The sequence below is a fragment of the Eptatretus burgeri genome, chromosome 4 (genome assembly GCF_056783735.1).
Source record: "Eptatretus burgeri isolate ZD-2024b chromosome 4, Ebu_testis_v1, whole genome shotgun sequence".
Taxonomy (NCBI): Eukaryota; Metazoa; Chordata; class Myxini; order Myxiniformes; family Myxinidae; genus Eptatretus; species Eptatretus burgeri.
The window spans coordinates 90,986,361-91,009,361 of NC_140964.1; the positions used below are offsets into that span (position 1 = coordinate 90,986,361).

At 42.9% G+C, this 23,001-nt stretch overlaps 1 protein-coding gene across 1 annotated transcript in view; it reads right to left on the reverse strand.

The window, feature by feature from the left end:
• LOC147028660 (sarcoplasmic/endoplasmic reticulum calcium ATPase 1-like) overlaps positions 1–21,195 on the reverse strand; it is a 77,334-nt gene extending 56,139 nt beyond the window's left edge. The window contains exons 1-6 of the mRNA XM_085879284.1: positions 21,076–21,195; positions 20,799–20,949; positions 18,536–18,553; positions 17,538–17,620; positions 13,017–13,121; positions 12,563–12,701 (exon numbers count right to left, since the gene is read on the reverse strand). Coding sequence (XP_085735410.1) covers positions 12,563–12,701; positions 13,017–13,121; positions 17,538–17,620; positions 18,536–18,553; positions 20,799–20,916 — 463 coding nt within the window. The 5' untranslated portion in view covers positions 20,917–20,949; positions 21,076–21,195. The remainder of the gene's footprint in view (positions 1–12,562; positions 12,702–13,016; positions 13,122–17,537; positions 17,621–18,535; positions 18,554–20,798; positions 20,950–21,075) is intronic.
• Between the last annotated feature and the right edge of the window lie 1,806 nt (positions 21,196–23,001).

Below are 23,001 nucleotides of genomic sequence, written 5' to 3' on the forward strand. Positions count from 1 at the left end.
CCAAGAGGCCGCGCAGGTTACCTTGTCCTCGCTGGGGCGTCCCGCGACATTCCGTCCCCACGGCAGCTAGCATAACCGCGGCTCGGCCGCGGCCTAGTGATTCGGGCCCCAGCCGGCAACGCCTGAGAGGAACGAACGGGTCTTTGCTCTTTCTGAGGTGATGCTCTCTTTAAGAACCCGTCCGTCCCTCAGCGATGCTCGGACTGTTCCGAAGCCCGATCACCTCAGACCGTTCGGTGCTGGTTGGCGAGCTCTCTCCGGCTCTCTCCACGTCCCGCACATGCAGCTCCGCGTGGCACAGCAGGCTTGGCCGTGCTTCCAGCTCGCGTCTCCTCCGCTCTCCTCAGCTTCTCCACCGACTGCAGGCTTCAGGCTCCAGGTGCTCCGAACCCCGACAGACACTCCACTGACTGACCTCAGACTGGCGCTCCGCTCGCCCTTTTATAGGGCCCGAGAGACGAGATCTGATCTTTGCACTCTCAACTCTGACCCCCACTGGCTCCGCCCCTCTCGCTCTCTTGATCCGAATCTCGGAGGCGAAGCTTGCACAGAGCGGACGTGCGCGAAGACAGCGACTGCGCGGTGAGCGGACGTGCGCGAAATCACCGACTTGCGCGGCGAGCGGACGTGCGCGAAATCACCAACTTGCGTGGCTAGGAAACCTTGCGTCTGCCTGCAACGATGCGGACTCGCTGTGGCTGGCGCCAAGATGGCGTCGTTTCGGAGACGAAGGTGAGGCGACGTTGTTCATGTTGATTTATCGGGGGAGATGTGGTTTAGGAGATGGTGGGGAGATGTCGTTGTTGTGAAGGCGGTGTGGAGAGGGTGGTTGACGTGGTGAAGGTGGTTGGTGGTTGGCGTGGTGGAGAAGGTGGTTGGCATGGTGGAGAAGGTGGTTGGTGGTTGGCGTGGTGGAGAAGGTAGTTGGTGGTTGGCATTGCGGAGAAGGTGGTTGGTGGTTGGCGTTGAGGAGAGGGTGGTTGGTGGTTGGCGTTGCGGAGAGGGTGGTTGGTGTTGTGGTTGGTCCAAAATAACGATAGTAAAAGAAAAACGGTTACCTCAAAGATCACAGCCCGGGTGACACGAATAAATCCCATTAGACAACGGTGGGGAAATCTATCTGAACACAGACTTATCGGCATAACTGATCTAAGGACCTCTATGGTGCTCTGCGAATTTCCACAGCCGTAACAATATATATATATATATATATATATATATATATATATATATATATATATATATATATATATATATATATATATATATATATATATATATATATATATATATATATATATATATATATATATATATATATATAGCCTGGTGTTGGCGCAGTGGTTAGGGCAGCGGCTTGGGATCCAAAAGGTCCTGAGTTCAATCCCGTTGGGCCACTGAATTAATACACCAGGGGGTTCACTCAGCCTGTCATCCTTCCGAGGTCGGCGAAATGAGTACCAGTGTACTGGGCCGGTGTATACCCCGGTTAAAATAGGTGTACCATATCCCTGTGTCGTAAGAGGCGACCAGGGTTGCGTCAGGAAGGGCATCCGGCGTAAAACATGTGCCAACTCACTATGCAGATCATACGGATAATCCGCTGTGGCGACCCCTAAAAAGGGAGCAGCCGAAAGAAGAAGATATATATATATATATATATATATATATATCTTCTTCTTCTTCTTTCGGCTGCTCTCGTTAGGGGTCGCCACAGCGGATCATCCGTATGATCCGCATAGTGATTTGGCACATGTTTTACGCCGGATGCCCTTCCTGACGCAACCCTGGTCGCCTTTTACGACACAGGGATATGGTACACCTATTTTAACCGGGGTATACACCGGCCCAGTACACTGGTACTCATTTCGCCGACCTCGAAGGATGACAGGCTGAGTCAACCCCTGGTGTATTAATTCAGTGGCCCAACGGGATTGAACTCAGGACCTCTTGATCCCAAGCCGCTGCCCTAACCACTGCGCCAACACCAGGCATATATATATATATATATATATATATATATATATATATATATATATATATATATATATATATATATATATATATATATATATATATATATATATATATATATATATATATATATATATATATATATATATATATATATATATATATATATATATATATATATATATATATATATATATATATATATATATATATATATATATATATACACACACACATATATACATATATATATATAGGAGAACAAGTATTTGATACACTGCCGATTTTGCAGGTTTTCCCACTTGCAAAGCACGTAGAGGTCTGTAATTTAAAACATAGGTACACTTCAACTGTGAAAGACGGAATCTAAAACAAAAATCCTGAAAATCACATTGAATGATTTTAAAATAATTAATTTACATTTTATTGCATGAAATAAGTATTTCATCACCTACCAGTCAATATTTTGTGGTAGATCGACTACCCATTAAATATACACATACAAATGCATATATATATATATATATATATATATATATATATATATATATATATATATATATATACATATATACACACACATATATTCATGTAAATATATGTATATATTTTCATATATGTATACATATATATGTATAGGTGTGTATTTTCATATATGTATATTTACATTTATATATATATATATATATATATATATATATATATATTCTATATATATATATATATATATATATATATATTCTCTATATACAGATACATACTGTATCAAAGAACAAAAAAATCAGCTAAGTTATATTTGAAGTGATGATAAACAGAGAGAAAACCTTGATCAACATTATTGTATTTTCCATCTGCAAATTATTGTCAACAAGAAGAAAATCCCCAAAAAACTGAAAAACATTCAAGAGAAATCCCTTCAAATAAAAAAAACTACTGCTATGACCTCAAGCACCCCTAGCTCTTCCAAATGCTAAAATGAAGTGTTTCAAAGAGCTATGCTTACCCTTACAGCATGGTTCTTAAGGCAGTAAAAAAGGACACTTATCAGAGCAAACCATTTGCAACTGATTTCCTGTGTATACGAAACATATGTGGAGCAAATGGCTCTGTAAAGTCCCCCTTCACCCCCACCCTAATCCTCACCAAACGTTTCATTATTATCGTGGCAATATTACTTTCAAGGTGTGATTTCTGCAATTAACCCACTTATCTAATTTCTTTTCTGTTGTGGACTTCATGATAACCTAAATAAATGAGCAGCAAGACCGGCCAGATAGCATTTGTGTCACTGTTTGCTGATCTGGAATCTATTAAATGCTAGTCTGAGCATTGAAACACTAGTAGGAGTCCTTTGTGGTCGCTCAATTTCTCAATGATAAAAATGATCTTAGAACAGTTTTGGAATTGTCTCGATGCATCGAATCCAAATTTACGTGTTGCCACTTCAAAAAAAAATTGTTTACAAAATCAAGGCTCGTGGAAGAGCGACAACATATAACACATCAGGACACAACATAAAAAGGAACAGTAAAAGAAGCAAGAAGGAAACATCAACAGCAGGGTTGAGAAACAAAATGGAAGGGAGACTTGGACAAAAAAATGAATGTGAGGAAGAATGAGGGCTAGGGGAGGATCCATGGGGTGGACAGGATGGATACAGAAGCAAAAACTGGGAATTTGGGAAGAGGTGGGCTTTGGGCAGGGGAGTGGAAGGGGGTGGAGAAGATCATGGTTTTGGATGGGGGGGGTGGGGTGGAGGGGAGGTGATCTGAGATGGTGGTGAACAGCTGTCATGAATAACTGGAGGGAAAAATGAGATTGAAGGGAATGTGGAAGTTGATTCCACAGGCTGAAAAAAGAGGAACGAATGAGTGGAGATGATCAATGATTCTGGATTTTGGGAGTTTCACCAGAAGGGGGATTATGGTTCCACGGCATCAAGCTGAGCAATGTGTGAGCAGGAATGCCAGCCCAAAGGGGAGAGCAATATTCTATCAAGCTGCGGATGAAGGTCTTGAAGGTCAGCAAGAGTTCAGGTATGCCAAGGAAGGACTTTGTGTGGCAGAGGATGCCCAGTCGGTGGCTGGCTAAAGGGGATTTTCCAGTCAGAGAGATCATTGATGAAGATTAGAAAAGGACTAGCCCAGATCACTGCCTATGGGCACTCCAGCCTTAACAGGGAGAGGAGAAGAAAGGGTTCTGTTGAGTGTCACAAGTTCGCTTCAACAGTGAAGGAAGTCAGGAAAACATGTGTGGAGTTGGCCTTGGATGCCATAAGCAGAGAGTATGGAGAGCAAGACAGGATTCTAGACAATCAAAAGCATGAGATATGTTGAGAGAGACGACCCTGATCTCATGTCTGACATTGAGGGCCTCCATCCATTGGTGAGTGAGTCGAAGCAGCATGTTCAAGATTGAGTGACCTTATCCGAAACCAAATTGATGATCCGAGAAGAGGTTGTTCGAGAAAAGGAAAGATTTCATATCAACTGCGATGTTGGATTCCATGACCTTGCTGATTGAAGTATAGACCAGATTGTAGTAAAGTTGGATTTCACCAGTTTTTCTTCAATCGATAACTTTCAATTTAATGAATTGACAAGAACAAACATGATATTGTTGCGGTTCTGTAAAACTGCATGCCTCCAAGACAATGGCACACAACATACAGCGATCCCAAGGCAGTTATTTCAATTATATGTGCATTAGTCAGGCCTTTCCATACATCTAGTGGGTAAAGGGGAAAGATGTGTTACATGGGACTCCTTCAGTTAGAGTTCTTTAACCTTCAATCTTTGCGTTCTTTCACCCCGCCTTGCGTGGGACTCCTTCAGTTAGACTTCTTTAGACCTCTTTAATCTTCAATCCTTGCAGTTCTTCCACTTACTTGCTACACTCTTTTCTCTTACACGAAACATGCAAGCAAGCACGCACACAAATCAGTAAAGACTAATAGTAACCAAGCAAGCGTGTTGCGAGATCCTCATTTGCATTTGCGTGCCAATGTTCCATTCAAAACTGCACGCCAATTCTCAACTCTCACTTCACCTCAAACCTTTATTCCGCTCAACAAACTATACCATGCTCACCAGAACGACTTCATATGACTACTAACAAACCCTGCAACAACCCACACTTACATTTTCCATTACAAACTGACCATTATTCACAATCTTGTTACAAGGAACTTCCACCTCTTCCCCACAACGTACTCATACTTCACTACAAATGCCACGTGTTCCTGCTACTCTACAACTGCCTCAACTGCCATACACTCACCTCAGCCTCGAGGGATGCTGAGGGGACAAAGGTCGGGTCATTTCGGGGCATAACTCGAAGCGCAAACGTGCGCTGGAGCTCGGTTTAAGGACCTACAAGTAGCGCAGGGATTTCCCTAAAATCCTACATTTGAATGAAGGCCATTGCACATTTGGGTCCAGAGAGGGCCTCCAAAAGCTACGGCCCCATGTAAAGGTCAGAGCTGTTATGTGTGGCCCTATTTGCGAGCGACTGAGCCATTTTTCGCCTTCGCGGCCTGGCAGGGGATGGCTACAACCACTATGGACCAATACGGGAGCTCAATTTCGTTAAGAGCCTCTTTTTATCCGATGTTTAGCTCCTTCCCTCGACCGGGGCTCATAAAAGGAATGAACGCAGCTCATTTCTGGAGAATATTACCAGGCAGCAGCAGTATCAACGGGTACAGAGCAGGAGAGTATCACAAGCAGAGTATGGTGAGCAGAGTATCACAAGCAGAGTATGGTGAGCAGAGTATCGTGAACAGCAGTATCGCAAGCAGCATTATCACGAGCAGCAGTATCGCCGGGGACAGAGCTGGAGAGACCGCTGAGAGATCACCGAGGACAGAGCTGAGCAGAAGACGCCAGAGCTTGCCAGACATCGGACCCTCGCCGGAGAGACAGGCGCGCAGGGACAAGAGTCGAGTCAGCGTGATCAGGCGTGGGGTCACGCATTGCTGCTGTGAGCCGGGACTGCTTTTATTTCAATGTCGCTCATTTAGGCTGCATGCTGCAGCAACACTTGCACATAGACTCTTACACGATATACAATAGGATCTTTTCTCTCACGCATCTTTTTCTACCATCTCTCTCTCGTCTACTGTGGACGCAAAATAGCAATCAACGCAGGCAAGCCCGCCAACTGTTCTTTTCAGAGCACAACCCAAAAGCGAACTCAAGAGGGAACCTAACCGACTTACACCTTACATTCTTCCTCTTGCACTACGCCGCACTCCACGTCACATTACACTTGCACCTCTCAAACACGCACTCTAGACACCCTCAGTATATTTCCCTCCTCTCCTTTCCTCAGCGTTCTGGGCTGTGCAGGTCTGCCAGCCGCTCCAGGTATTGAAAGGTCATTAATCCTCAACTGTTTCTTTCTCTCTGGGATATCTCTAATTTTCCTTGGTGTGTGTGTGTGTGTGTGTGTGTGTGTGTGTGTGTGTGTGTGTGTGTGTGTGTGTGTGTGTGTGTGTGTGTGTGTGTGTGTGTGTGTGTGTGTGTGTAAGACATAAGAATTTTTGGGATAACTCTGCTCTGTGCCTTCTTTTTTTGTAAATATTGTTTGTCTTTGCCACACCACACAAATTCCTTGCTTTCCCTGCTGTACATTTGCAAAAAACCCCATTACTCTGCCACACAACTTTCCTCACTCCTTGTTTGAATAAATGTGTTTGTGAGAAATGTTCCCAGCTCGTTTTTGTTTTTTCCTCCACTGGTCTAGCATGGAATGCACCCCAGCTTAGCCGGGACGTTATTCTCCAAGAATCTATTAAATAGCCGGTACGTACCTGGCAGCTCCGCTTGGCGACACTTGATCCGGTAGGTAATCTAAATAACAGAAGTACGTACCGAGGGCGAGATTCCCCGATAAGGAGAGTCTAGTGTCCTTAGGCAAATAGTTGTTAGACGGAAGACCCTACGTCACGTGGTTAAGTTATTGGCCTTCGCGGTCGATTAGCGACCCGCCGTTACACAAAGTTATTCGTGTGCGATGGCCTGCGATTCCTGGTGAGAGGAACCCGAGACAGCCCCTCCCTCATGGTTCCCCTGCAACGCCGGGTCTGTGACAATATAAATGTAAAGCTTGTTTAAAAAAAACAGAGATGGGCAACATGATAAAGTGGAACAAAATTTTCAACATTTAAATTTTGAAATACGGTCGACAAGGGACGCAAAACAGTAGCCATTTTGAAATACAAGACAGCCGCTATAGATATTCAGGGAAAAACTGGCAACATAATTTGTATTAATCAATAATATAATCTATCTCAGTTGGTTTAAACACTTGCCAAGATTCAACCCAAAAGAATGTTGTTGTTTTTTTTACATTCGGTCAGGAATGGGAGCATGCGCTGGAGCAGCGCGTCACTGCATCCACTTTCCACCGGTACTCCAGGTGCCTCCATCTGGCCATCCCCCAGGCAGATACCTGGCCCATTCACCATCTCCTTGAGATGCCAATCAGCATGCTGCAACCACGAGGCATGTGGTTGGCCCATTGGCCTCCTCCACCCACAAGGCTACCCTCGATGAGAAAATCTGGTGAGCAGGATCAGCATCAGGAAAACGAGCCACATGTCCATACAGCAGCAGCAGCTGACTTTCACAAACTTTTGAGGTAACAAATTTCATCTGGGTCACTCTCAGCAACCGCTCATTGGACACAAAGGCTGACCAGTGACAGCTAAGGCTTCTCCAAAGAGACCTGCTACCGAAAGAGTGAAGTCTCCGTCTCAGATACCTGGTCAGAATCTAAGTCTCACATCCCCAGAGCAAGACTGGAAGCACCAAAGACTTAAAGACTCAGACTTTCATCCTCCTGCATAGGTAGTGACAGTGCCGCACCCAATGATAGAGTGAATACATGATTCTCCAGGCCTGAACCAGACATCTATTGACCTCTACTTCACAACATGTAGAGACATGAATATCACTGCCAAGGTGAGTGAATCCCTATGTGACCTCCCACCACAAACAGGAACAGACAAGATAGCAGCATCCAAGATATCATTGAAAGCCTGGATCTTAGTTTTGACCAAGGCAACCCATAATTGATCAGTTTTGGTGGCACCCCTGGAAGACCGAGAATCCTCCAGAAGGCTTCCCGATTCACTGAATCAAACGCTTTGTGGAGATCAACATAGGCTGTAGGCAGCCCCTATTGTGACTCTCATCTGCGTTTGGTGAAGACCCGAAGAGCAAGGATATGGTCAACCATTGACCTCTTTTGTGTGAAGCCAGACTCTGGGCACTGGCACTCAAGGTGTGTGCTCCCAGCACTGGGGCTCAATTAGATGGTGGCAAACCCTATCAAGAATTATCCGAGCAAAGACCTTGCCTGGCCCTGAGAGCAAAGTCACCCCTCGGTAATTGTTGCAGTCCTGGCAATCACCCTTCCCTTTACAGAGAGGGACAACAAAGCCCCTCTTCCAGTCAGTTGGGATGATGTCTGTAATCCAAACAGAGCACAGAACTGCATGCAACGACATGAGTACAGCATTTCCACCAGCCTTGATAAGATCAGCATGGATGCCACAGATCCCAGGAGCTTTACTCCCTTTCAACTGGTTCACCGCAGCTTGTGTTTCCACAAACAAAGGTGGTTCATAGTTGATTGGAGGGTCAGCAATAGGGATAGCAGCACCCCTGACATCCATCTCAACAGCTGGTGGGTCAGCCTGGTGCAGCCGCTCAAAGAAACTGCTTCAGTGGCCCTCCAATTCACACTCCTCTGTCAAGAGCTCACCAGCCTCTGCTCAAACTGCAGTACACTGAGGGGCAGGCTTGGAGGAACGTAATGCACTGATTCCTCTGTAAGCAGGACGAGAATCACTTGACCACAGGTGATACACTACCTTTTCACAGATTCCTTGCACATTGGCCTCCTAATCTGCCCTCAGCAAATGTACAGTTTTACACCTCAGCTCTCTTTACAGCTCAGCTCTGCCATCATGCCTGGCCCTGTGACAATGGTCAATCGTATCCACTGTCCTTTGGAAGACAAAGTTCTTCGCCTGAGGATGGGTTCCACAACACCATTTGGCAACACCAAGGATACTCGTCTTGAAGGCACTCCACAAGTCTTCAGGATTCCCTGAAACAACCAGATCCCTGAGACACCCACTCAATCTGCTTACAAACTCCTCAGTTACCAGAACATCCTTGAGCATGCCAACATCCAGCATAGGTTGGGCTAGTACCATTCTCCTGGATTTGAGCTGCAACTTCACAGTTGCTACAACTAGCCTGTAGTTGATATTGAGGAACTGAGCAATCACCCTCCAGCGACCATCAAAGAGCAAATGATCAATCTCATTTGCCACACCACCAGCTTGGAATATCTAGTCCAGTGATGAGCCTGTGAGCGCTGAAACCATGAACCAGCCACCCTAACTCCATGACTTCTTGCAAAGTCAAGGAACGTGGTGCTATCCTGGTTCACAGTTCCAGCCCTATGGGGACCAACACATATCTCATAACCATCCCTATCAGTGCCAGGCGATACTTTGAAAAACCCCTACACTGGAAGAGTATATTAACTGAGGCACTGATCAACCACAGAGTCGAGCGTGGCATAGAATGCCTCCATCACAGTGAGATCAGTTGCCTCAGTCGGTGCATAAACAGAGACCAGGGAAATGAAACCCAAAGAGTGAGAATCCTCAGTCTCATAATACAATCGTTGACTGGTGTTACCACAATCATCATGGGAGTCAGCTTATTGAATACAGCTGTAGCAACTCCTTGGGAATGATAATCATCAGAGCGACCAAACCAGTGGTCGGCATAACCACCCACCATGATCTTACCACTATCCGGTCTCCGAACCTCAGAGAGTGCTGCAATACTGCCGTTCAAATGCTGGAGCTCAGATGATAGCAGAGACAGGGAGGTGATCATCCTCTTTTACAGTGAGGACATTTCAGGAACCCACCTGAAGAGACTGCCTCAGGTTAACCCGAGGAGACCACAGTCTGGTGGACAACACCTCAGCACCACCCCAACATACACCACCACAACCTGACCAAAGAAGATTACCCCATGCTTTTCCTCATCATCAAAGAATGTGAATCCCAAAGGCTTTACCCCAATCCCGTCATCCGGTAAGCTGCCCTACAAAGGGCAGCTGCACAGGATGTACTCCAACAGAGTGGGTTTTCAGTTTTCTTTGCAGTATTTTTTTTTGTGTGTGTCTTTTGCGGAATGAAGTGTTTTACAGTGGCGGGAAAGCAAATCCTGCCACCAACCTCCGAGAAAGAGTTAACCCAACTGCAGGAGGACATCTGCAAGCACAATTAAGCACCAGATATGGATGGCCATCGGCTCACAAGGAGATCCTCTGCCCTTTGACAGGTTTTGTTTTTAATCCTGCTGCTGAGTGTCCATATCCATACACCCTCCTCACCAGGAAACCTATTGGGGGAGATTGTTTAGTTGCTGACATCCTGATCATGAAACATGTTAGTACAGGTTTACATGGTACCTGTAGCAAGTCACAGATCTGATCTGGCCTGGCCTTTTAAAATTAGCTTGTATATAAGTACCAATTAAGCAAGCTAAGGGGAAAAAAACAATCAGTGTTGGGCTGTTCTGAATTAAGAAATAAAAATGTTCTGAATTTTACAAGTGAATCATTACAATACCTTCATTTCAATCAATCCCTATTCAAATTCCAAGATATGACAAGTGTAAATGGCCTGCAGAAAGAATAACAGGGTGTGAATGTGCAGCGACTGAAGTAACTTTAGTGTCTATACACGACTTTGTCCTGTTTTAAGCTGAGCAGGCAGTTCATAATGTCTCATGTTCAAATCCTACAGACCGTTTTTGTTTGTCATTTGGCTTCTAATATCTGTGTATGTCTGTTGTTAAAGCAACAGTCACCCAACATCCTTTCCCTGCATGTAACATATGTAATAAGCAAGCGCTTCCATGAGCCTGAGAGTTGTTTTGGAAAGAAAATGTGCTATAGACCACTAAAAAGGTATGTGCAGTATAAAAGTATGTTCTCAAAAAGGGCATGGGAGAGACTCCAAAAAATAAGTTTACAAAATAAAAAAAAAACAGAGCCCAAAAAAAAATACAACTTCAGTGCTTAGATGGTGAAAAGAGTTACCGAAAGTTGTAAAATGGAGAGGGAAAGATAAAGGCAAGAGTTGCATAGATTGATGAAGGTGGTGTCATTGAATCAAAAGCATTTTCTATTCCATGAGAGAGAAATAATAAATAAAAAATAAACCAATGTCACCCGCAGGGTGACCCGTATCTTGCCAAAAGGTGACCACGTGTGACTTCTTTAAGGTCACACTGAGGTTAACAGAGCTGCTATCCACCAGGAGCGACTCCTTGAAGAATATCTGCCTACGAGAGATTCCGATGAGAATCGTTCTACAGAGTAACCATGAAAAATATGCGTTTGCCTCATAACCTCACCAAATGACATCATAATGTCTCAAGCTTGACATATCTAGAAAGCACTCATCGAGGTGTTCAATTTGAGGTACTACACGATATGGTTCCTAAAACTTGAAAATTTGACCTTGGGGTCAAATATGTTTGACCTGAGGCGCTAACCATGAAGGTCAAGGCCAATCGCCACCAAAAATTAATCAGCTGAGCGCCAGACCATGACCTATATTCCCATGAAGTTTGAAGACGATCCGATCAAAATTACTCAAAAATAAGGGTTTCGTCGACTCCCCTGATTTGCGACAAAGTGACCTTGACCTTCAAAATTTTATGTGCTGAAAGGGACCTCTATAGGCCTCTGATATGTGAAGTTACAAAAATTTCCAATAACTGTGCTCTGCAGAATTTTTTATACGTAATTACAGACAAACAAAAAAAAACATACAATCTGACTAACATATCTTGCAAAAACTTCGTTTTGGCAAGATAATAAATAATACTGCCATACATAGCAAAAAACCCAACACTATTCTAATCATAGGCTACAGTTCAACAATGGAGGCAATCAGTTTAAACTTGGGTGGAAGTAGGGGTGGCTGTTGTAAACAAGCAAAGCTCTTGCATCTTATAAAAGTTGAGAAAGGAAAGCCAAAGTTATTGTGTCGTGCCAAAATGGTGTACAAAAATGCGTTTTACTTCCATGAAGGATATAAGGAAAAAGAATACCTGAAGCAATAAATAGGAAACACATGCAAACCACACCCAAATATCCTCCACTCCCATCTTTCCCACAATCTGTGAAACAACCGGTTAGCCTGCTGGGACGTCCTCAGTTTGGACTACTCAGTGAATGACAATAGCAGTCTCCCCGAGGTTAACACCATAATCATTCATACAGTACAAACAGATCATTATCTATTTATATCACATGCACTTGGAAATAGGAACCATCACTGAATGCACATTTTCCTTCAACACAATCATGCCCACAAAAAGTAGTCTGCAACCTTCCTTAAACTTGTGTGGTTAACAATATCCCAATATAAAGTGCTATTACGACATAATGATAACACGAAGCAGGACATCTTTAAGTTACAAGAGCTGCTGGGTTGAAAAAGCAAAAAAAAACTTTTTTTTAAACATAAGAACCTCACCTGCCACCTCAACGACATCCCCAGGGACCATGTCCCTTGCTTTGATGCGTTGCACCACCTTGCGGCCCTGTCTGAACACCTTTCCCATCTCTGGCTCATATTCCTTCAATGCTTCGATAGCACTCTCTGCATTGCGTTCCTAAAGCACCACCAAACCATTGGTCAGGTAGTTAAAAGCTTGTGATGGGATATGTGACGACAATACACAATATAAACACCAACAAATCAATTTAAACTCAACCGAGAGATTATCCGTATCAGCAAATGTTTTTTGTTTTTTTTCGTATCATATATATTTTTTTCCCCTAGAATGTTCTGCTAATGCGATTAGAAACAAAAACTTGATGAGAGGTGATCATCGTAAATGATTGCTGGAACGAAAATCCCACTCTTAAAGCATGAGCAAAGTAAGATGATGATGCAAAACAAGGCACCGACAGAAACAACAGCTCACCTGCCATACGCCGACCACAGCATTTGCCATGAGGATGAGAACGATTACAAGTGGTTCAACAAATGCTGTCAGTGTGTCCTCGTGCTCCTCGAAGCATGCCAGCACCTTTGAGATGTCAAAGACTATTTCAATATTTAGACCACTTTAAAAATAAAGTTTTGTGATCATCATACTGTGATAATAATGCTTCTACAGGTTACAAATCAAATTTCAATAATAAGACAGTTAAGTCGAATAATTTCAGAAGAGGGAGAACATTTTTGTGCCCAACGATGGGAAGCCAAACTAAACATGCCAGAGAAACATAAACATTGCCAGCATATGTGATGGCACATCTTTAATTTTTATTTAACTCTTCGTGAGATATGGGCAGCAATGTATTTTATCAATGGCATTTTCATGTCAATTCATTTCTAAAAATGAACTGCAATGTGTTGAGGTTGGTCCGAGCCTGGTGTTGGGTCAGTGATTAGGGTGGCAGCTTGGGATCCTAAGGTCCTGAGTTCAAGCCCCGTCGGCCACTGAATTAATACACCAGGGGGTTGACTCAGCCTGTCATCCTTCCGAGGTCAGCAAAATGAGTACCAGTTCCAGTGTGTGTACTGGTATAGGGGCACTGCATCAGCGACACAGTCGCGCTTCAAGAAATGATAGCTACCACGGCAGCTAAGCTGCCATACGACCACACACAGGTTGGCCTGTTTAGTGTTCCCATCTGACCACAAAGCTCTTGATGCAGAGATCCCAGGATTAAATCCCATATACTTTGTTGGTTTGTCCATTGCCTAACGTTATTCATTTCTAAATCCATGGAATAATAATATTGTTACATGGAATGGGGAGTGGGGGAGAGGGGGGAATCCATTGCTAGATTGTGGTAAGAATATAATGGACCTTGTGACCTCATTGCTTAGATTACTCTTGTATCAGGGAATAGTCAAAGTAAGTTGTCTTGTTAAACGTGCCCTGAGGAGGCAGTGAGTGTTAACTTTAAGACAGTATAGAGTAAATTAGTTGTGTAAAACCTGTTTTTTAGGGAGGCTGGTTGAGAACTTGGGCACAAAGTACTCTCCATTTAAATGCTGAGCGTCAAGCAAGGAAGCAGCAAGTCCCCTTTCAAAGGCTTTGGTATGACTCGGCCAGGGTTTGAACCTCCAACCACCCAGACACACAGCGGATACTTTAATTATGACACCATGGAGTCTGGTTAAAAATGAAGAACATCATCAACCCTGAAAGTACTCTTACCTGTAGGCATCTAGCATTACAGGTAAAATATGTAGGTGTATAGAAGTATAGAATCACGTAGTATAGAAATTGTGGATGGAGTCAGGCGAACTATCCGACCAATGGGTGGAACCCGGATGGATGCACACACGCATCACACGGCTCCTTTTATAGTACAGGGCTATCTGTCGTACAGGGCTATTTATAGTACATGGTATAAGTCTCCCCGCTATCTGTTGTTTCACATACAAGTCCATAAGTTACTTGGAACATTTTCATTATACATCCAGCAATTCCCCACACTAACGTCCATTGGATGGAAAACCAGTTACCATGGCGTTCCACCCCACAATGCACTCACTGCATCTTCTCCCTCTCAGACTCTACCTCACTCTGTGCATTGGTACACATAATGCCACCGCGTACTGTACAGTAATGTATTTTTACCCTCGCCAAAGGAGAAGGCATTGCATTTGTGTCCGTTTGTTACTTGGCGAAATCTTCGATTTTGTCAAGTATGTTGGTCTGTTCCGTTTGTTGGTTTGTTTGTTTGTTTGTCCGGTCGTCTACAGCCCAAACGGCTGGACCAGTCGTTCTTAAATGTTTACACCTGATAGGCAATCCACCTGAGACGGTCTGCGTTCAAACCCCGTCTTAATCGGACTAAACGTCACGACGTGACGTCACACAACGTGAAAACACATTTCTGGACATAACTCAGTGACCGGAAGTCGTAGCGACTTCCGGTTGACGCCAAATTAAACTTCATTCAAACATCTAAATGATTACTAAATGCATCTTATTACAAATTACGCATAGTTTTCGCAAGCGTATGACGTCAAAGTTTTGCCTATCGACGTCATTTAAAAAAAAATATTTACGCTCGTGTGCAGCCGAAAGTACAGAAGCAATCGTTCTCAAATTTTAACACGTGATAGCCAATCTTGCTGAAATAGTCTGGGATCAAATCACGTCATAATCGCACTTAACGTCACGACGTTACGTCAAAAAAAGGTGAAAACAAGCTTTTGAACATAACTCAGTAACCGGAAGTCGTAGCGACTTCCTGTTGACGCCAAAACAAACTTCAATGGAATATCTAAATGTTTTAAAATGCATGTTAGTACAAATTATGCACAGTTTTTGCAAGCATATGACGTCAAAGTTTTTAACTATTGGCGTGATTAAAAAAAAAAATTATATTCCTTCTACAGGTCACAATTCTTAACCGATTTGGATGAAATTTTAACAGCTGATAGAAATCCAGAGTGCAAAAAGATATGTGACTTTTGGTGATGTTCAAGATCAGGATCTGGATTCTGCATCACTTTATATTATCGCCCATTATAAACCAATGGGGAATTTTGTGAATTACACATGGCTATTTCTCAAACAGTTTTGCACTTATTATCCTGAAACTTTTACTGTCTATTTATGCATGTAATATTAACATGTGTACAAAGTTTGATCGAAATTGACCCAAGGTCACCCAAAACATGAAAAACACACATATAAAATACATATTTTTGTTTTACAACATATTTTAAACCTGATAACGGGATCGTAAAGCTGGTTGAAAAGCAATGTTCCAAGGTATTTTCAAATATTTTCTACGATCAGAATGAAGGCAACAAGCACTGATGATAAGTTGTTGAATGTCACATGGTGGCTTTAAATGAGTTGTGAAAATTCTCAATCTGCTGCCGTTACCATGACAACGCGCACTTGATAATTGTTATTTGTGATGTCGCATCATTTTATTAACTAGTACGTGCCCGCAAAAAAATACATAAATAAATAAAAATAATAATAAATAAATATTCAAACAGCGAGCAACAAACAACAACCACACAGGCCGTTTCTTCGCTCTCGCGTGCCCGTACGTGTGTGGCCCGGAAGTTCGCATATTATTCGCAGTTACGATTATTCGCAACTTAGTTTTAATGCCAAATATTCAATTAGCGCCAACGTATTTTGCCTTTTCGCAATGTCATCGCAAGGAAAAACAAAAAGAGAAGAGAAAAGAGAAAAAAAAATTACTTCCTGGTTCGGAGCACACCAGCTCACTCTGCCCTTCTAGTTTCCTATGTTTTGTGTGTTTCATGTGCATTTTTTGATTGCTAGGATGTAAACCAAGTGTTGGAACGCATTCCCCCATAACTACATTCATTATTTTCGAGATAAAATTCCCAGCTATCCCATCATTTCGTTATAAGTCCAACTTCTCTGGAAAGTATATTGGACATATAACGGGGACCCCCTGTATGGATATGCAATAGCACCTCTCAACTGTAAAGGTGACCATGAATGCAGTACTTGTTGCAAGGGTCCTAACAAACAGGGGGCAGCTGCCAGGTATCTACCCTGCCTTGGTATCCATTACACCATTGAGGCTTTTTTTTCAAAAGTAGGCAACAACCTTCTCCCCCCCCCTCCCCTTCCACCTCCTTCCCCAGGGAAGAATAGTAATGGAGACTGGCATTGTCTTATTGGGGGGTGGACTCGTCTGTCATTTCCAAAAAAAGGCTTGTAAAGACTGTGTAGGCAGTTATATTTTTTTTGCAAGTTGCATGTCGCAGCTGCACACTGCTGTCTTCATAGACTGAAACTAAACCAGAAGTTGTATTCTCTTTGCAAAATAATGCTATCGAAAGTTAATGTCGGCTCGCTGAAAAATTCCTGCTTAAACTGCAAGTAGGAAGTGGTCCAGTTTTCTTGGGTATTCATTTCCACCAGGGTACACAGCTTTACATCACAGGGTGTGGTTGCTGTGTGGCTGCAGCCCCTATGCAATAAACTAATTGACGCACCCAGGTGTTCATGTGTCATGTGTGACCAGCTGTCTTTTGATGGGAATGGCAGACCATCGACCACAAACTTCTATCTCCAGCCAGATTTGAACCCACAAATCTCTGAGATGCCAGCTTAGTCATTTGTGTCGACGTGTCGTCACCATTACACGATGGTATCTATTCGTTTAAAGAGCACTTTGGTGCAGGTTTGGCATCATTCATGCCATCCTTGAAGACCTGCTTCAAGAGTAACCTGTCCATGGATCATTTATCGGCGAAAAAATAAATAAATAAAATAAGTTCTTTGAAGACTGGCAGTGGTTGTGCTTACTCCAAAAGGGGATTTGAACTGAAGAGGGTTTTGATCAGGTCGTGACAAACTCCAAGAACATTCAAGTTGACAGTGTGAGACAAAAAGCTCAAGAGGCTAGTTTGTAACATTTTGAATTTCCTCCCCAAAATTTTGTATCACGTATCACTTTCATCAGTGATATCCACTTACAAAGGAGATAAAGGCAGCGAGGAGAAGAATTTGAACAAGCAAGTCCTTGAACTGTTCGAGCAGAAGCTCCCAAACAGATTTTCCTGAAGGCAGACAGAGGCAGCCATTGTCACAATCAGTATCATTTGGCCCCCAAAAGCATCATGTTACCTCAATAAACACGGCTTGCTATGGTGACGCATCGGACAGCTGTCCAAGTTTTTAATCCCAATAGCCTCCATTTACTCAGGGCAACAAATTATATTTCAACCGAGATTTTACAATTCTTGTTACGTGGGAATGCGAAATTATAAATAACCAAATGGTAGTTTAGCACAAGGATCATGTTGGATCAAAGCAAGCCATGAGTCAGATGACCAAACCGGCTGAGCAAGCAAAATACCTGCTGCAGGTGTGATCACACCTTGATAATCCAACTGGCTCTTCCCATTTGGCTCACCTGTCTTTCTAATGTTATCAGCATGATGGCTTTGCTACTTGAAATTGGTGAGTCATGCATTTCAGGATGGGACTGCAACCACACCATTGTCAAAGTGAAAGAAAAATGGTGTCATCTGCAAAACTTCAAACATTTCCTGTGCAGAATCATCCTATGCTTCTAATAGTCTTGGCAAATTACTTCAGCCGCCTTCTAGTCCACCATTCCCATTCCCTGGGCAAAACTCTCTCCCACATTCCTCGCCTAAAACTACTCTCTTACTCATATCTCCCTCTCACCCAAGTCTGACAGTTCATGACAGAATGTCAAAGGCATTTCCCCTTAATTCTTCTCTTCTCCCTCCTTAAACCTTTTCTTTTCCCCTCGGGGTGCAAGTACACCTCAGCAAGCCATGTCAGCAGCAAAATGACAATGAAATTGCATGAGAGCAAACAGACACACGGTAAACACTCATCACGGTTGCCCATGCAACCTTCAACCATATGTTTTCTACAGTGCACCTGGATTTAAATGGAGAGCTAGCGCAACAAGAAACCAAGCACACTCTCGTGCCACTCACCTTCTTCCGCAGGTAGTTCTGTTGCACGCATGTAGTGAATCATAGGCAGGGAAGGTAGATGGGGAGAAAGACAGTTATTAAGGATTGTTTAAAATTTCAAAGTATACAGCACATTGTTTTCACAAAGTTGAAGAATTATATCTTTTTGAATTCTAAAATTATTCAATTCATATGAGTATGAGAAATAAACAACAATAACGATGCAAGAAGTCACACATTCACCGCTAAGGTTTAGGATTTGTAAGATGCAAAGCATCCTCGCTCATCCAACTTGGATCTATGAGGTGTGTAAGATACATATTTGAGGTTTTCCATGACCGATATATGCATGACTGGGGCAGAGTAGGGCCAATTTTCCTTGGCTATTCCAGGAAGAACAAAGACAGAGGTACAATAAAATAGAGATATTAGGGTTACAGTAATTGTGGAAAACATCAATTACCTGGTGTGAACGTACACATGAATTACCTGATCATTTACAGGGAACCCTGTTCTGAATCTGAAGTGCTAGTCGAAAAACATTTATGCTTTGCAAAAAATATAGGCAGTGCACCACGATATCAAATTACCCCTCCACCCCCACCCCCTCTAATTCTTATTCCCAATCTTTATTAACCTCATTCTCTTACTTACAGGTTGCAGTGTTTCCTCCCCTCCTCTCTCTATTTTACACTTCATTGTTTCCTTTGCTTATTGTGTCCAAGAATTGCTCCATTACCCTCCTGTCAGTTCATACCCTCCATCACTTTGCTCCTCATGAACCTCGATCTTGTAAAAACTAACAAATAAGTCACACTTACTCACCTTGAACAAGCCTTCAAAAAACATTACAAAGTTAAATAAGTTGAATATTAAAGCTAAATATCGATTAATATCTGTAATGCTGCCATTTAAATTTGATCATGGTCTTTATTGGAAGATGAGAAAGAAAGAAATGCGATAGGAAAGTGGAAGTGGGTTTATACTTTATAAACTGGATATGTAAACAACTCCATGAATATGAACCGCAAGATCCATGCAACATGGAGTCGTTCTGAATGGAGTCATAAATTGAAAGGGGTTCGGAGTGGTTTGTATTTATTTACACAAGTGGAGGCTGGCAGGACAGCCTCGAGATGTGTACACTTACCTCTGAGCTGTTTAGCTTGGGTTCAAATGATGATCACAGACCCAGCTATAAACTGTCATCCTGGTGTTTCACATGCTGGTGTATTCTCCGTCCTTCGGATGGACGTTAAACTGTGTGCCCCATCTGCGATCATTAGTTGATAGACGTTAAAGATCCCATTGTGTCCTTCACAAAACGTAGACGAGTTATTGCCGACACCCTAAATTTTTTAACAAATTCCTGTCTGGGCTGCGGTCAAAAACAAGTGATCTGGTCTTCTTAGCTCCTTGCGCAAGTCACACTGCTTGCTATCATAAAATGTAGTTGCTGTCTGAGCAGCAGTTTCTGCACTAAACAAATTGACCGGGTATAGTTTGCATGCTTCATGTAAACAGCTATCTTCCCATAGAAAAGATCAAGCAACCACCACTACAGAACTACTATGACTACTACTACTCTACCACTACTACCCAAGTCACAAGGGGGCATGAATGGCTAAAAATGTCGTTCATATTTGAATCCATAACATTTAACATAAAGTCTCCTACTTTTGTACCTTTTCTTTTCATTATTGCTATTCTTTTATTGAAACTTGTTAGAGGCATACACTCGATATTGCATCATTCTGAAAGGTGTTGATGGTGCCACTTGATTTCTCGGTGGCTGCGCAACTCGTACCTGACACGTGACTCCATGAATATGAACCGCAAGATCTATGCACCAAGTGGTTACAAGTGGTGAATAATAGATAACCAAGTTTGAGATAGATATTACTTGTGATGGATGGAACAACCAAGGGCTGTCTGATTGGAATTGGTACGTTTTAAACAGGAGCGATAATATAAAAACACGTCGATTTTCATGGGTTCCTGAAAACAATTTAAGAAGCCCAGCTGCCTCTCCCCCATCAAAAACAGAAAAATGAACGGATCCCCCCCCACAACCCACTCTCCCAACCATGTCACACTGCAAGTAACTTAAATTACGAAGTTCGTTTACAAAGTCTTTTCTCAAGGAATCCAAAATGTTACAAAACAAGGCAAAAAAGAGATGTCGATTTCAGGTCAACAACTCGATTAAAAGTTCCCAAACTTTGGCAACAAGAAGCAAACAAACCCTCCAAGCCCCACCCCTAAACCCACCCTCCACACTCACCATTTGGTCCAAATTTTTGGAACTGCCTCTTCACTTGATCCTGACTAAGCCCGTCGGATTCACTGACTTCAAAATGCCGTAGAACATCTTCGTTGGTCTTCGTGTATGCGTTCTCCATGCTGGGAGAACGAGCTGTGCAAATGCAGGCTTTCTGGGAGAAAGAACAAGTTACAGGACTTGAGAAAATGTTCCTCCAACAGCACTCGGAGAAGTTCCTTGCAACTACGCCAGCTTTCTCGCAATGCGTAGACAAGGAGTGGCGGCTCACAAAGCTCACCGAGGATAAAGCGGGGACGTGGATCCCAGGGCACGGGCGTGGATACCAGGGCGTGGTCGTGGATACCAAGGACGTGGATAAGGCGTGGCGAGTGAGGACGAAGGGGAGCAAAACGCAGCACGAGAAACTTAAAAGAGTAAAAAGAAACACGCTACATAAAAAATTACATTCATTTTGAATTATTACGTGCCTTATGTACATGTACATATATTTTATATGTGCAAACAAAAGTTCCATTAATAAAAAGCTGAAAACGTGGCTGAAAATGCGAAGGAATGAAAATGCGGGAAAATAACTTCAAATATTGGGACATCGAATGAAGATGTACATGAAAAGGGTCATTTGAGAGGACAACCAAAATAGTAAAATTAACATTCACAGTGTCTAAGTTTTACACAATGAGCCTACACTATTAAATAATCACTAAATTAATCAACTGCTTCAGTGAAGGAAAATTAATATACATGATCTAAATATCAAAACCTGCAGCAAAATAGAGCAAAACTGCAGAGATTTAATACTTCTGTTCTTGATGATGTCGAAACTGTAAACTGTGGAAGAATATCTGGGTTGGGAGTTCTGCCAAAGAATCTGGACTGCTGGAACCAAGCCCTGTTTTGGAAATGTTTGGAGGATGTGGGCGTTCTTATTCTTCCTCTTACATTCTTAAGCTATGTCTCTCTCTTGTCTAAATATTAGGGTTAAATCCACTACGTTCTTTATGCTTTTATCTCTCTCGAGCTCTGCTTGGTTAATCTTGGACAACTAAGCTTGTGGTTCTGCCCTTGGCGAAGTCCTGTGATTGTAGGGTCAAAATGTCGATGATGGATCATTTTAAGCTGATCCTGATGGTTATATTGAATCAGGCACTCAATGTACTGAAGTAATTCAAATCTCGCTTTCTCTCCTTTTTTTTTTATACTTCCACTTTTTGTGGTGGCATGATTTCATGCTTTTAACTGGCTATGGTCAACGGTGCATCGCCACTGCTACCGAGTATGGGGGCACCACTGATGCAATGCTCCAATTACCAGTTTATTGGTACTCATTTCACTGACCTCGGAAGAATGACAGCCTGAGTCAATCCCACCTACTGTTAATTCAGTGGCTGACAGGGCTTGAACTCAGGACCCTAAGATCCCAAGCTGTCCCAACAGCTCGCCACCCTAACCACTAAGCCACACCAGGCCTCTCTCCATATTAAAAAATGCAAGATATATGTATATATATATATATATATATACAGTATATGTATATATATATATATATATATACAGTATATGTATATATTGTTGCGAATTCACGCCCGCCGGCGTGCGATCGGCCATGTAACTCAAATCGCGACACGTCGCCCACCGGAATGGACAATTCAGTCGTGACCCTCTTGGAACTACCGCCAAGGAGCTAGCCACGGGTGGGGTTTAACCTCACCACAACCCAGTCCGCATTCTACCCGTGCGAAACAGGGTGAATCGCCGAATGTCGATATACCTAAGTACCCGTGCGAGTAGCGTACCGAGGAGTTGTACCACGCCGCAGGTCGACTCCGGACACGAACTGCTTAAGCGGCTCGTTCCGTGCTGCAGGGATAACCGAGCAGAGTTATCGTCGACCTCGACGGTTCAGATTATTTACCGGGTGTTTTAAACGCACTATCAATCCCTTACGTGATGCAAGATGGAGCTTTCAATAAGGGAAAAAAGGACGCAACGAAATGGGAAATAGTTCACACAATGCACATTTATTTCACACACACAAGCACGTAAGGCAGTAATGCAATGACACAAAATGCAACGAAAGCAAAAGCACTACTACCGAATATAATTATTACACAGGGACACTTAAACAATTCTACTTGATGGACTGGCGCCACACACACACGTTTACACAGAACCCAAAAGAAATGGAAGTCACGACTTCCCTTTG